At 37.9% G+C, this 15,853-nt stretch overlaps 2 protein-coding genes across 2 annotated transcripts; one reads left to right on the top strand and one right to left on the bottom strand.

The window, feature by feature from the left end:
- Nucleotides 1-1,710: 1,710 nt before the first annotated feature.
- Nucleotides 1,711-5,307, top strand: LOC112179191. Its single transcript, XM_024317533.2, has 2 exons — nucleotides 1,711-2,257; nucleotides 4,755-5,307. Exons 1-2 carry the CDS (start codon nucleotides 2,027-2,029, stop codon nucleotides 4,974-4,976), a joined length of 453 nt encoding a protein of 150 aa, XP_024173301.1. The 5' UTR covers nucleotides 1,711-2,026; the 3' UTR covers nucleotides 4,977-5,307.
- A 7,147-nt stretch (nucleotides 5,308-12,454) lies between these two features.
- On the bottom strand, nucleotides 12,455-12,901 carry LOC112179192 (late embryogenesis abundant protein 18). Its single transcript, XM_024317534.2, has 2 exons — nucleotides 12,815-12,901; nucleotides 12,455-12,731 (listed from the first exon to the last, which is right to left on the bottom strand). Exons 1-2 carry the CDS (start codon nucleotides 12,899-12,901, stop codon nucleotides 12,507-12,509), a joined length of 312 nt encoding a protein of 103 aa, XP_024173302.1. The 3' UTR covers nucleotides 12,455-12,506.
- Between the last annotated feature and the right edge of the window lie 2,952 nt (nucleotides 12,902-15,853).

Here is a 15,853-nt window from a genome sequence, read left to right as displayed (position 1 = left end):
GGAGTTAGATACCAATATATACATGAAAGTCCCAGAAGGACTTAAGTTGCCTGAAGTAACTACAAAATCACGCAACATGTACTCAATTATATTAAGACGATCATTATATGAATTGAAACCATCTAGACGAATGTGGTACAACCGTCTCAGTGAGTACTTGATTAAGGAGGGATATGTTAATAATCCTATATGTCCTTGCATGTTTATCAAGAAATCAAATTCTGGTTTAGCAATAGTGGCAATGTATGTCGATGACATGAATTTAATTGGGAGCCCCGAAGAGCTCACAAAGACTGCAGAATATTTGAAGAAAGAATTTGAAATGAAAGACCTTGGGAAAACAAAATTTTGCCAGGTCTGCAGATCGAGCATTAATTTTGCTAGTGGATTCTTGTCCATCAATTAGCTTATGCTGAAAAGTTTTGAAAAGATTTGGCATGGACAAAACCTATCCACTAAGCATTCCAATGGTCATTCGATGTCTTGACGTTGAGAAATATCCATTCCGTCCAAGACAAGAAGGTGAAATTATCCTTGGTCCAGAAGTACTATATCTTAGTGTTATAGGTGCCCTACTTTATTTGGCACAGTGCACTAGACCTGATATTGCATTTGCAGTCAATTTATCGGCAAGATACAACTTTGCTCCAACGTTGCGCCATTGAAATGGTGTAAAACATATTTTGTGCTACCTTCGTGGTACAACAGACATGGGTTTATTTTATACATGTAAATCCACCAATAGTCCAACTATTGTTGGATATGCAGATACTAGATTTCTCTCTGATCCACACAAAGGTCGTTCTCAAACAGGTTACGTTTTTACTTGTGGAGATACGGCAATTTCATGGCGGTCGACGAAGCAATCACTAGTGCCTACTTCTTCCAATCACTCATAAATTCTTGCACTTCACGAAGCTGGCCGAGAATGCGTTTGGTTGAGATCAATGATTCACCATATTCGAAGCACATGCAGTCTATCATCAGTGACAGACACTCCTACAATCTTACACAAAGATAATGCAGCGTGTATAGCTCAAATTCAAGGAGGTTTCATCAAATGAGATAAAACAAAACACATTGCACCAAAGTTCTTCTACACTCATGAGCTTCAGAAGCATCAAGAAGTTGAAGTTAGAAAAATTTGATCAGATGTCAACTTGGCGGATCTCTTCACCAAATCTCTACCAAAATGTACCTTTTAGAAGTTAGTGAAAGGTATCGGAAAGCGTCGACTTTCCAAGCTACCAGAAGATGCATGTTGTGATCAGGGGGAAGAATCTCTTAAGGGGAGCACCTAAAATCATTCTCAATAGGACATATGCGCGTTGTACTCTTTTTCCTTCGACCAGGGTTATTTTTCCCATTAGTTTTTGTTACTTGACAAGGTTTTAACGAGGCAACAATAAGCGCGTCCAACACCAAAATTAATTAGTAGACATCCAAGGGGGAGTGTTATAAATATTATTATTGTCTGGCTATCCACATAATTATTTTGGGGTCACTTTGTAATATTTACTAGCTAGTACTTTCATGATGTAATATCAAGAAAGCTTGAGAGTGATCACCAAGTAACTTGAGAGTGGTCACTAAGTTACAACATGAGTGGTTATCAAGTCATTCAACCCTATATAAAGCCCTATATAAAGGGGCTAGTGAAGAATGGAATACACACACCACTTTCCCCCACTCTCTTCATATACTTTACTTTCTAGCAAGGAAATTATCTCATTTTATCACAGATTTCTTTTTATGCAATATGAAAAAAAGGAATAAAAATACACAAAGCACTCTGGATCCATTATAGAAAAAGGATATGATGAGAGTTGCACTATTACGAACTTTAGGGGAGTTTTATTTGAGTCTCAGTCGCCCAACCAAGTCCTAATCTTTTCTCCTCTTCCTCCTCAACTCAAACCCAAATCTCCATCACAACCCATCATACAATTCAGCACCATCTAACCCTAATCCGTCGTCGTCGTCGTCTTCGCCGTCGCCGTCCCCGCTACGACGTCGTCGGGAGTAGATGGGGCTGTTTAAGAAGCTATCGCTGTTTCTAGGGTTTTCCAAAGACGATGACCACGAAGTCAAAGACAAAGAGGAGGACGAGGACGATAGTCAGCCCCGTAATCAGGCCCATTTCCAAGGCACCGGCCTTCCCCGTAGAGGCTTCAGCGTCCCTGTTCAAGTCGCCGTTGACCGTCCTCCCCCCGGCCCAATTCTCATTCCTTGTCGCTCCGGCGACGGCGGTGTTCAGGTCCATCATCTCTCTCTCTCTTTTACCTTCATTTCCATAATTGGATCAATTTTAGAACTAAAAAGTCTATGAATCGGCGAATTTAACTTATAATCTGAAAAGTGAAAAGTGAAGAATGTAGGCTTTTGTAGAGTAAAGGTGTTTTACCTGTAGCCTTGACTAGCAATTGGAAACTGAAGAATGCATGATTTTGTTTGGGGAAATTACGCAAAGTTCGCTGCGTTGTATTGATCTCTGTAGTGTTAGTTGGCATCAACTTGATGCAAGCTGTTTCCTGCCTATTTGGTCAAGTAAAATGTGGGAATCAGCTGTGAGCAAATGGCATGCTTAGCTGAGTAGAGAGCAAATCAGTTGTTGGATAGCACCTGAAGGAGTAGAGTGTAGTGGGTAGGTATTGGCTTCAATCAAATATTGTCAACAAGGGTTGAGAGCATAGTGGACCTTTTGTCTTCGTTCATTGATTGTCGGACTCATCTTTCTTTTCCTGTTTTAAGTCCCACATATAGCAATGCCCGTATCCCATTTGATTGGGTGTACTTGAACAACTCTTTCTGTCTATAACTTGCATTAGAGGATATGTGTCCCTTGAATAAGAAGTTAGTATTACTGATTGCCTCACCGTTCTCCCGCTGACATGAAATGAAGAAAGCACGAGGACAGTTAAAAGAAAGCTACTTTTCAGTTTTGAAGAAATAAGATTGTTTGTCTCTGAAGGATTAGGATGGAAAACCTGGAATCTTGTATCCTCTGTAGCACCGGCACTGTCTGACACTATCCGACAGGTGTTTGGGGCACTTTGGACACGGATGCAACACACCTTTGACATGTTCTCGGATATTTTTGAATTTTATTTTATTTTTAATTTTTTTTAAGAAGCATATTTTCCTGGAGCAGACTGGGTTGAGATATAGGTTTTGTATTTCGGTGTTCAAATCTTCTGTGTTTTGTTTCATGTCTGATTGTTTTGTTTCCTATGAAGAATTGATATGATTGTCTGTGTTTTGTTTAGTGTGGTATGAATATGATAGAATCAGAAGATGAACGTTTAACATGAACTTTTGCTCTATTTTTGTGTTTTATTGTTATCTTAATTGCCGTCCAGTCCAACTTTTTAGAAATTTTTCTTGTCGAGTTACATCGCGTCAGTGTGTCACTATGTCCGTGATAATGTAGATTGCATCTTTTCCTTGTCTGTACTGGTTTTGTGTTTAGTTTCATGAATCAACAATCGTAATTTCTTACGAAATATACAGAGGCAAATGTCTTGCCTCTCCCTTTGTCATTGTTTTTCTTATGACCATGGTTCTTTTGAGCCTTACGGTACTGGAATGGCTTTACATATTAATTCTTCTATTGATTTATTGATCAGAATTTAATTGTTATTAAGTTATCAACCATTGTGACATAGATGCTTATAGTGTTTTGCACTTTAAGTAAAAAAAGCTCAAGAAGTGTATCTCTCCTTTTGGGGAATGAAATCTGTAGGATTAGAGCCTTCTATATTCACACAAGGAGCTTTATATGGTCCGCCTTACTTTCCACATTCACCAAGTTTAAAATGATGTTTGCTCTATGTTGTCATTGCCTTTTCTTACATGTTAAAGTTTGAGGAAGACATTTCTCTTTTCTTTGAGCGATTTCCTTTTCAAGAGTTAGTGACTTTAGGAAGAATTGGCAGGATGTTGTATTCTGGTCTCATTCATACATTTTTTTAAATTATCTTTGTTTTATAATCCTCATTCACGCAGGGTTTCCAGTGGTGTATGTTTTACATCTTTTGGTCTTATATGATTAAAGTCCAGGGAATGCACTTCGTAGGAGGTACTTCCTTCTGGTAAGAAGGGTAGGATGCTATTTTCTGTGCTTCGTCTGAGAGGGTAGTTGAATGTTATTGTCTTATAATTGCCTCATTCACACATGGGGTTTTAAATGGTGTTCAGCTTATAATTGCCTTTCAACCTTAAAAGTACTGAAGACCTTGGGGAGAATTTACTTTGTAGGAGTTAGTGCCTTTGGCAAGCAGGGTAGGATATCATATTTTGTCCTTATTCACGCTGAGGATTTATGGTGTTTGTTTTATTCGTTAATCCATATAAGTTTGATCACATAAGGACCTGAAACAATGGCAATTTGATAGTGGTAGATTTACGTACCCCACTTACTTGAAAAAGAGTATTCTCATATGGGACTTGAATGAGTTAATCTTTTATGTCGGTTGGTTGACCCTTTCATATTCTGTAGTTGGGGTTGACCGGAGAGTGGTTATTTAAATGTAATGATTAGGATGCCTTGCTATTTCTCTTGTGTTATATTATCTGAGAGTCTAAGGATGAGAGTTGAGATAAGAAAATGTAATACACAACCAGTGGATAGGTAATAGTCCAGATGCCAACTTGTGAACTCTTTGTCCTGCTAATTGTATTTCTTGGATTATATTCTGCTCACAGCTAAAGCGAATTAGGTAAAGTTTTTGATCTCTTATTTTTTCTCCATCTAGGGTCTAAGATGGCATGCAAGGCGACAAAGGATGGATGAAGATGGAGATGTAGCAGATCAGTTCCTGGATGAGGTCTTCCCAGATATGTCTGCCAGCAGGGAAAACAGAAGGTTTGAAGTGAAATCCAGTACGAGGCCAGCTAAAGTGAAGAGTCAGGCCTTATCACAGGATGGAAGAATCCAACAGTGTGTGGAATACCGAGGTAGATCTCTGTGGATATGATGATTCCTTGGAGAAGCTTATCAGGTCTCTTTCCTTTTGTGGTCTATTGTTTTTTTGGAGTGGATTTGTCATCCTGGTTCGCTAGTGCTGATAAGAAGTGTGGAACACAGGAGCCCATTATATTAAATACATAACAGGCGTGGGTTTTCTGAAAATTGTTTGCTTCAAGGGTCTGGGTTGTATTGCTGGAAGCCTGGAACTAACTGTGGTCATGCGCTTGCATGTAGGAGTTGGATGTAACTTGCCTGTAGGAGTTGAATGTAAACATTTGATATAGTCATTAATATACACCGGTAGTTGTTTGATTGATGGCTTCAACTGGTTTTCTATGTGTTCCTGCGCTTTCTATGATAAGCTTGTATATGTTGTGAGATTGTTTGAACTCATTTCTGGAGATGATTTAAGACCGAGGATCATGGAGAGATTCAGACCATAAGAGTCATGGAGAAACGAGAATGTGGCAATCCTTACGAAAAGCCTAAACTTTATTTTTCACTTCTCCAGTGTGTTACATGATCTGTTAAGTGTTGCCTGCTTTTCTGATGCTAACAAACTAGGAACATGAGTTTGTGGAAGATCTCCTTCCAAGGGATTAGTACTCATGGCCTCTTTTTCATTTTTCAACTCCACTGTAGTGTCTAATATCTATGTTCTCGACTATTATTAGGTTAAACATAATAGCATTATGCAGGATTAGTGTAGCTTCGACGATTGGGGAACATTTTCAACATTTGACATGGTGCCCAAAATCACCAGGCAGAGTAAATATCATACATTCATATGGTTTCACTTTCAGATAACTGATAATAAGTACTAGTTCCGACATTGGTTGAACTCGACCTGTTGAAATCATACATATACATCGGCTTATCCGAATCCGCCTCGCAAATCGAAAGCACCCGGCCAATGAGCAACTTCAGAATCGATAAATAGAAATTATTCCACTTGCTAATGTATCCGTGATTTATTCAGCAGAATGTGTCAGAATACATAATGTACACCTCAAATTCCACTTCTTTGTTATAACATATGGCAAATGCATATCTGCATATCACAAGCTGCAGCTAGACATTATTAATATTGAAGAACCAGAACTCTAGCTACACATGCGGATTTGAAGCTGGGATCATATTAGTTGTTCCCAGATGCTGGTGCCCATGTTGATGTTGATGATTATGAAGTGGTGCTGGTGGTGGGTGGTGATAGTTGAATATCCCATGCCCATGAGATGGTTTGGCACCTAATTTCTTCTCTGCATGCCTGGCTTTAGCTTTATGCAGCTCCATCTTTGCACTGGCCTCCTTCACTTTCCGACGCTCTCTCGCCATCTTCTTCTCTTATTCCTAGCTTTTGCTCTCTCCAACTGTAATACAGCAACTATTCATTAACTTCAAGAAACACATACAATACAAGTGATAAGGTAAACCACAATCATATAGGCAGTGACCTAGTGATAGATGGAAGATGATGATAGACTACCTTTTCTTCTACTTTGGCTTTGTAGATATTGACGTGCTCCTTGGCCGAGCTGGCCAGATTGCTAAGCTTTTCCTTTGCGGCCTGCATATCTTGTTGCACTCTTACACACCAGAAATCTCCAGAAGAATTTTCGCACTTTGCTATGAAGCTTGTAACTTTGTTTCACCAAGGGTTGAGCACTCCTAAGACTTTGTTTCCAGGACATTGATTTGGTCTTATTCCCAAACGAACCCAAGATGCCTAATACTCTAGTAGATGTGTATATGTAGGGAGAAGGATGAGAAGGATTTAAGAACTCAAAGGATAAGAAGCTTAACTATGCAATACTTTAGCTCCAACAATCTGGGCTTCTCAGTTTAGGACTGTTGTTGAGAATCTCTCATGATATGGAAAGATTTAGGTGTAAATGCTAATTGTTTCCCTTCACTTTTTGTCAATCGTTGTAGTTTATTTTTGTGATAATACTTAGGATCTAGATTATTCCATACCATAGAAGGTAGATTGTTTTCTTATATATCTTGTAATATTCTGAATTGTAATCATCATCAATATACCAATTATCATTTTTACATGGTATCAAAGCAAAACGCTCTTGGACCTAAATTTCAAAATATTTTCAACCAGTGTTGGAATTTCTTTGAGAAGCTTTTAACTTCTCCTTTTGTTTATCATGGCTGCCGCTCATTCTACCATCCATAAACTTCAAGCAATTGCTCCCAATCTTACCATTGAACAATGCCTACAAATTATGGCATTGGTAAAGAGTAAGGGTGTTTTTTCATCTCAAGCAAATGGTACAGGTTTACCACATTCCTCTTCTTTTCTTAATCATTGGATTATAGATAGCGGGGCAACAGACCATATTACATCCATTCCTAATTCTTTATCAAATCTTGTTCCTACACCTTCGTTTCCTCCTGTGAAATTACCTAACGGTGAACATGCTCCCATTCATTCAATTGGGGATTTTCTTTTCATTCTAATCTTCGTCTAAATGACGTGCTTTGTGCTCCAAGTTTTAAGGTTAATCTTATCTCAGTAAGCAAGCTTACAAAATCTCTTAAATGTTTCATCACTTTTTTTCCTGACATGTGTCTTTTGCAGGACTTGGTTACGAAGAAGATAATCGGCTTGGGTAGGGAGCATAACGGTCTCTATTACCTCACTCCAAATTTAGCCACTAAACCTTCACATATTTCTTCTGCCAATCATGCAGTCATGTCTACCACCTTGTGGCATCGACGTCTTGGTCATCCTTCTCCAAATCGCTTGCAATTGCTAGCCAAAACAATTCCAGGTGTTTCTTGTAGTGCAGATAAAGTATGTGATGTCTGTCCATTAGCCAAGCAAACACGTCTCTCATTCAATTTGAGTACTATTTCCACAACAAAACCATTTGCTCTCATTCATTGTGATATTTGGGGTCCTCACAAAATTGCATCTCATTCCGGTGCAAGGTATTTCTTGACAATTGTGGATGACTTTAGCAGATGTACCTGGTTGTATCTTATGCATGCTAAATCTGAAACTCAAAATCTTCTGAAATCTTTTTTTGCCTTTACTGAGACACAATTCAATCAAAAGGTACAACACATTCGTTCTGATAATGGAAGTGAATTTTTATCCATGCGTTCATTTTTTCAAGCTAATGGCATCATTCATCAGCACTCTTGCGTTTACACACCCCAACAAAATGGAGTTGTGGAACGAAAACATCGCCATATAATCACGATTGCCCGTGCTTTACTTTTTCAAGCTAATCTTCCATTAGAGTTTTGGGCGGAATGTGTTCTCACAGCAGTTTATCTTATCAACCGTCTGCCTGCACCACTTTTGTCTGGTAAATCTCCATTTGAAAAAATATTTCAATGTGTTCCCCAATATTCTCATATTCGTGTTTTTGGTTGTCTTGCATATGCCACTAATGTTCACCCCAAACAAAAATTTGATCCTCGTGCTCATAAATGCATATTTGTTGGATATCCTTTTGGTCAAAAGGCATATAAACTTTATGATCTAACTACCAAAAAGTTTTTCACTAGTAGGGATGTTGTTTTTCATGAGGATATATTTCCTTATAAGCAAGATTCTCCTAATCTTTCTCTGCAGCCTCATGATGCAGTGCTTCCTAATGTGATTCCTGAAAATGATATTCCTCAAGAACCCTTGTCTGCATCTAGGGTCTCTCCCATTGAACACACCCTTCCTCAAGTTGACAATTCTTTATCTCCAAATGTCTTGTCTGACCATGAGACCCATCCCAATGATCAGACACCTCCATCACCATCTTCACATCATTCATCCCCTCCACTTGACAACTCTTCACCTTCATCACCATCTTCACCTCCAGTACCTAATGAGGATACTGTACCTGCACTTCGCCGCTCAGAACGCGTTAGAAAACCAAATGTCAAACTAAAAGATTATGTTTGTTCTCATGTTGTGCTGCCTACCCAGGAGGATTCATCGTCTTTGTGGCCATTTCCTAATAAAGGTACGCGTTATCCACTTTCTAATTACATTTCCTATCACCGTTTTTCTTCATCTCACCGTTCTTTTATTGCCAATATTACTCGAAGTGTGGAACCTAATAGTTTTGCAGAGGCCATAAAAAATCCTCAATGGCAAGAAGCAATGACATCTGAAATTCAAGCTTTGGAGGCTAACAACACCTGGAGCCTTACTCCTCTTCCTCCCGGCAAGGAACCCATTGGCTGCAAATGGGTGTACAAGATCAAGTATAATTCAGATGGCACAATTGAACGTTACAAGGCCCGCCTCGTTGCCAAGGGTTACACCCAAGTTGAAGGAGTGGATTATTGTGAGACTTTCTCACCCACTGCCAAGCTCACCACATTTAGGTGTCTCCTCGCTATTGCTGCCTCCCGAAATTGGAGTCTTCATCAAATGGATGTACAAAATGCGTTCCTTCATGGTGACCTTCATGAAGAGGTTTATATGCTTCCTCCACCTGGATTCAGTCGACAGGGGGAGAATCTGGTATGTCGACTAAATAAGTCATTGTATGGTCTCAAACAAGCTTCCCGAAATTGGTTCTCCAAATTTTCCAATGCTATTCAAAAGGCTGGTTACAGGCAATCCAAGGCTGATTATTCATTATTTACACGTGTGGTTGGTAATTCTTTCACTGCTGTGCTCATTTATGTTGACGATATTGTGATCACTGGAAATGATCCCAAAGCCATTGAATTATTAAAGGCATTTCTTCATAAGGAATTTCGCATAAAGGATCTTGGCAATCTTAAATATTTCTTGGGCATTGAAGTCTCACGGTCCAAGAAAGGAATTTTCATTTCTCAACGAAAATATGCATTAGATATTCTACTTGATGCAGGTCTTACAGGAGCACGTCCATGTCATTTTCCTATGGAACAAAATTTAAAGCTTACACCTACAAATGGGGAAATTCTTAAAGATCCCACACGTTATCGGAGATTGATTGGGAAACTCATTTATCTCACTGTGACAAGACCAGATATTGTGTATTCTGTTCGGATTCTTAGCCAATTCATGAATCAGCCAAGGAAGCCTCATATGGAAGCTGCCATGAGAGTATTGCATTTTATTAAGGGAAATCCGGGTAGAGGCATTTTCTTTCCATCAGAAAATGATTTGGCTTTAAAAGCTTATTGTGACTCAGATTGGGCAAGTTGTCCAACAACAAGAAAGTCAACAACTGGATATTCTGTTTTCCTTGGTAATTCATTGATTTCATGGAAATCTAAGAAGCAAAGTAATGTGGCGTGTTCATCAGCAGAAGCCGAGTACCGTGCTATGGCAATGACTTGTCGAGAATTAACTTGGTTGAGGTACATTTTACAAGATTTTGAGATTATTCAAGATAAACCTGCTTCTTTGTATTGTGACAACCAAGCTGCATTACATATTGCCGCCAACCCGGTTTTTCATGAAAGAACAAAACATATAGAGATTGATTGTCATGTGGTTCGAGAGAAGCTACAAGCTGGATTGATTTCTACTAGATATGTTCCTTCTTCTCTACAAATCGCAGACATTTTCACAAAGGCATTGGGAAGAGATAGTTTTGAATCTTTAGTTTCCAAGTTGGGACTTCATGACATTCACTCTCCAACTTGAGGGGAGTGTTGAGAATCTCTCATGATATGGAAAGATTTAGGTGTAAATGCTAATTGTTTCCCTTCACTTTTTGTCAATCGTTGTAGTTTATTTTTGTGATAATACTTATGATCTAGATTATTCCATACCATAGAAGGTAGATTGTTTTCTTATATATCTTGTAATATTCTGAATTGTAATCATCATCAATATACCAATTATCATTTTTACAACTGTTGATACGCCACGTTAGCAATACATGGCGAGCATGCGTGCCCTTCCTCTGTGATTCTTCCACGTTGTGAGATAATCCTTCTGGCTTTCTCTTTCTTCAAAATCTTATGTATGTTTCTGGCGCTTACTGCAGTGACGACGTCGATCCATATCTTATAAAAGAAGAAACTTCTCTAATTAACCAGATTTCTGAGCGGGACTTTATAAACTTTTTCAGTTGCTAGAAATCTCAGTTTAATAGCGCTCACTACCAGCTAAACCTTCCTTCCGTGCCATCCTCAATTACTTTGGCCTAACACCAAATTCTGATAAAAGTCTTATGCATTAGCTAGGAATCTCTGCGATTCATTCAACGTTTTTTCTGTTTTTTTTTTGGAGTAAAACAAAGAACTATCCATTTATATCACCACTACACTAGATCAGCTGGATCACTTGATGGGAGAGGAGTGGGCGTTCACTGGTTAGCAACTTAGCATGCATGATTGATAATCTACTAATTGCATCTGAAAATTCTTCTATGCACATACGGTTACTTAATTAATCTGATGTTACTGACCGTCTTGCACCGTGGGTGCTTTAAATTTTCTCCCATGATATTACTTTCCTCTCTGAAGTAATGATAACTTGTGCTAATTGACTTTCATTAGCTTGACAGAAAAAGTAATTCCAGATAAAGATACACTGCAACGTGAAGCTGATATTGCTCAAATACGTCATTTACACTAACAAACGAAACTATTTCTTAATCACTGTTTTTGTTGTGACGCCCGCTCCGAAGTGAAAAATATTACACGATATATGAAAAATGTTCACCTCCTATAGCTTGACTCCCCACCATGTTGTCATTTCAACAATGTAGATATAAACAGACATTACGTAAAAGTGATACAAGATAATCCTATAAGTGCATATAAAATAATTTCAAACCTTGATATTTATAATTAACTTTTCTTTATAATCAATTTTTTTTAATAACCAAAAAGATAATTTCAAACGTTAATATTTATAATTAACTTTTCTTTATAATTACCTTTTTTTTTAATAACCAAAAAATTTATTTGATGTAACCATCCGTCAATATATTTGCATTCTTCCCTTTGATATTACTAACGATAACTTATGCTAATAAACTTTCAACATTCTTCCCTGGATATTACTAATGATAACTTATGATAATAAACTTTCATCATCTTGACAAAAAAAGTAATTCTAGATAAAGATACCACTGCAATCTAACTTTCATCAGCTTGACGAAACAGTAATTCTAGATAAAGATACCACTGCAATCACCCTACGTGAACTGCTGATATTGCTCAAATACGTCATTCACACTAATTAACCGGTGTCTCGATCACTGTTTTAGTTGTGACGCTCGCTCTAAAGTGAAAAATATTACGCGAGATGGAACATATGTGAAAAGTGTTCACCTCTTATAGCTTGACTCGCCACCATATTATCATTTCAACAACAAAAATATGAACAGACATTACTTAAAATTGAGTTGACACTACCTTACTAACTTGCAAGGATGAACCCTAATAACGTCCAGCTAATTTGTGGTACTCCAGGAAAAACAGCAAACTGAACAGCAGCCCTAAGCCTAACTTGCAAGATGAAACCATAAGGCCTAAGCTAAAGATACATTTAATACGAGAGCATGACGGCATGAGAAGCTATAGCTAGCTCATTCTAGACTACCAACTAATACTAGCTATATAACTAGGGCAGTTTTCGGGTGCTGTAACCTCCCGGGGGATACGATGGAACTGCGGTCCTGCCCATCGGAGCACCGCCATCAGTTGCAGGAGCACCAGTAGTCAGTTTATCGGCTTCATGCTTGGCTTTGGACTCATGCAGCTTCATCTTCGCTTCTGCCTCTTTAGCTCTTCTCTTCTCCTCCGCTATTCTCTTCTCTTCCTCTGTCCTCGCAGTCATCTTCTCAACCTACAATCAATATAAACAACTATTAATGTACTGAATTCTTCTTCTCTTATTGGATATGTAATTGAATAAATTAAAACAGCAACCTTCTCTTCCGTTTTGGCTTTGTGAGTCTCTACTTTCTCCTTGGCAGCACTGGCCAAGTTACTGATCTTCTCCTTTGCAGACTGCATATCAATCAGATACTGGTCAAACACGCGCTACAAGACTAGGATTTGGTACTTGCTATATGAATTCCAAACTCTATGCCCTCCAATTATGCCTACGTATATCCAGGTTCAGTTTGAACTAAAATATTGATCTTAAATACCAAACGGAGAGAGACAGATATTCATGAAGGTAAACAATGAAACAGACACGTGAACAGGTACGTGGTGAGCATGCATGGCGTCGAGAATGATAAGCTGCCACAATGTTTCTCTTATCCGGTTCAATTGAATCCACAAAGTTCTATTCTGTTTCCGGTTTTTTTCTTTTGGTAATTACAAGCGGCGCCGCCCTGTATTAATCAAACATGATCTGTCAAACGGTGGAGATCGAATCGGCCCTTTATATCGAGGCGGTGGAACCGCCACCGTCTCACATGCGCGCTATACTATCTTCGCTTTGAAGCAATTATACCAGGTTTTATCTCCACGTATTAGACACAAACAAAATTCAAGAATAGGGCTGGAAAAAGAGGAATAACGAGGACTGATTCTGATGCATCCAAATGAATGAGGAAATATTAACTAGCTTATACGCAATGAATAGTTACAATTGTATTTCTATTATATTTTCTATTTTTCTATAAAAGCAAAAATCAAGAAAGAAAATAGGAACTAAAACAGGCTACATTAATATTGCAATGTGCCCTGGCCTTTTTTGGTTTCAGGTAATAATAATTTTGGGGTTATCACTAAATTGTAGACTCTACTTGACTACTTGTCAAAACAGTACGTTCGTTTAGGGTGCATTTTATGTGCTTTTCTTTGAAGGTTGGTATTATTATTATTTTATTTTAGCAAAGATAGGTTGGTATTATTAGGAAGTATTCATTTCATTGCCTTCTATAAAAGACTCATTTGTTGCCTAACTACCTATACCGGTCACATTCAGCTAAAATTTGAGTTATCAATCTTTTGTTAATGTTTATTCTCTTTTTTTTTTACAGTCTCACGTCCTCTCACCTTCGAAGTTCCACTTTGGTTAACTAGTAAAATAATTTAACAGAAGTTAATTAACCCATATTCAACCTTGCACTTGGCTCACACACAAGGAGCTTCTATAGTTTCGGTGCTTATCTCTTTAACACCAAGCTGGGAAATGTTAAATGTGGAGGCCTCGATGCATAACTTTTGATGCGTGAGATTCCAGCATCTCCTGTTCTTCAAATTTGTCAAGAAAGTTGCACGAAAGATGTTGCATACGAGCCTTTTGTATAGAGGCATTAGTCAACCTTAGTTTTGATTGGCCTCGATCAACTTCATGTACCTCCATCAAGAACGTTGAGGCTGAAGAGTTAGATTGTTAACGTCAAAATTAACATGTCATATATAGTTCCGTAGTCGGATTTAGAACTGGATGGAATATATCCAAGACTTGCTGATAATATGCTGAAGACCAAACAATCCAACTAAACAAGTAAACAATATTCTATGAAAAATCAGCAATGTAACTTTATACATTGTTGGCTCCATTTTCCAAAAAAAAAAAAAAAAAAATCTTACGAAACGGAGTACAACTTTAACCTAACAGCCTCTCACTCCTTTTTTTTTTCCCTGTGACAAATTAATTTCTCTCCCCCTTTCTCTTTCTACACACGCACACACACAGAGTCGCAGACTTTTGTGGCTCCCTTTCAAATTAAATCAGAGCAAACTCCAACATCACAACTTAGTAAGTACTAATGGCCTGCAGAACATGCATGCATGTCTCCGTACTTCACTGTGATCCATAGCAAAATCAGCATACTCTCACTCAAGAGCTACGCACTTGCAAACTTGCGGGTTTGGAAAGAGGAACTGAGGTCTTGCCCAAAGGAGCAATGGTGCTGTTCTCTATATGTCCATGGGAGCAGTGGCGGACGGAGGAATATATATCTCTGGGGGCAGATTTCAAGTGACTCATTTATTAACAAACTTGCATCAAATAGTTATTAACAAACTTGCACCAAATAGGAAGCATAGTTTACTCATTCAAAGAAACATAGTTTAGTAGAAAATTTCAAGTGACTCATTCATTAACAGATTTGCACCAAAGAGAAAGTAAAGGAATGCAATCAAAGAAACAAGGTTTACTAGCAAATGTCATGTGACTCATTCATTACAAACTATCATGCTTAGCCCTTCAACTTGGAAAAACAATGTCCAAAAGCACAAAAGGTTTAACAAAACAGAGAGCTTGCAAGAAGCAAAAAAGAGCACATACGTAGAAAAGCAGAGTACTTTCACATCTATAATTGTCCTCTACGAGGTGCCATGTTTTGAAAACGCTGAATAATAGACTCATTGTCAATGAAATTGAATATATCCTTCTCAAGATAAACAATTAAGCTATCATTCATCCATTGGTCTCCCATTCGATTACGAATTCGATTCTTTATAATATTCATGGCAGAGAAAGCTCTTTCAACAGAGGCGGTTGCAATAGGAAGTACTAGAGCCAAAGTGATAAGCAAATAAACATAAGGATATGTCTTATGCTTTCTTGTCTCAACTAATTTCTTTTGCAAGATCAGCAATCCCTTGCAATTCTTGGAACTTGTTGTTAGATCGCATATCATCAATATAAGTCTTTAACTGACATTCTAGCAACAACAACTTTGATGCAGAAAAATCATGAGGATAAAGCTCAGCAAGACGCATCAAACTTTGCTTATTATAAGCTGCAAATGAATAATTAGGACTTAGAGGAGAAGTTCAGAAGTAGTCTCACTGAAACGGTAGAACAAACCGAAGAAGAAAAGGTCTGGGGTCGTCTATATATATATATATATATATATATATATATATATATGTTGATCCCTATTGCTAGAGTCCCAGATATATATATATATATATATATATATATATATATTAATATATATATATATATATATATATATATATATATATATATATAGTGTGAACGTATAACATGGGCCT

Source organism: Rosa chinensis, chromosome 7 (genome assembly GCF_002994745.2).
Source record: "Rosa chinensis cultivar Old Blush chromosome 7, RchiOBHm-V2, whole genome shotgun sequence".
NCBI classification, from domain to species: domain Eukaryota; kingdom Viridiplantae; phylum Streptophyta; class Magnoliopsida; order Rosales; family Rosaceae; genus Rosa; species Rosa chinensis.
Note: the sequence above shows the minus strand (reverse complement) of the source record. Positions and strands in the feature narration are given on the sequence as shown.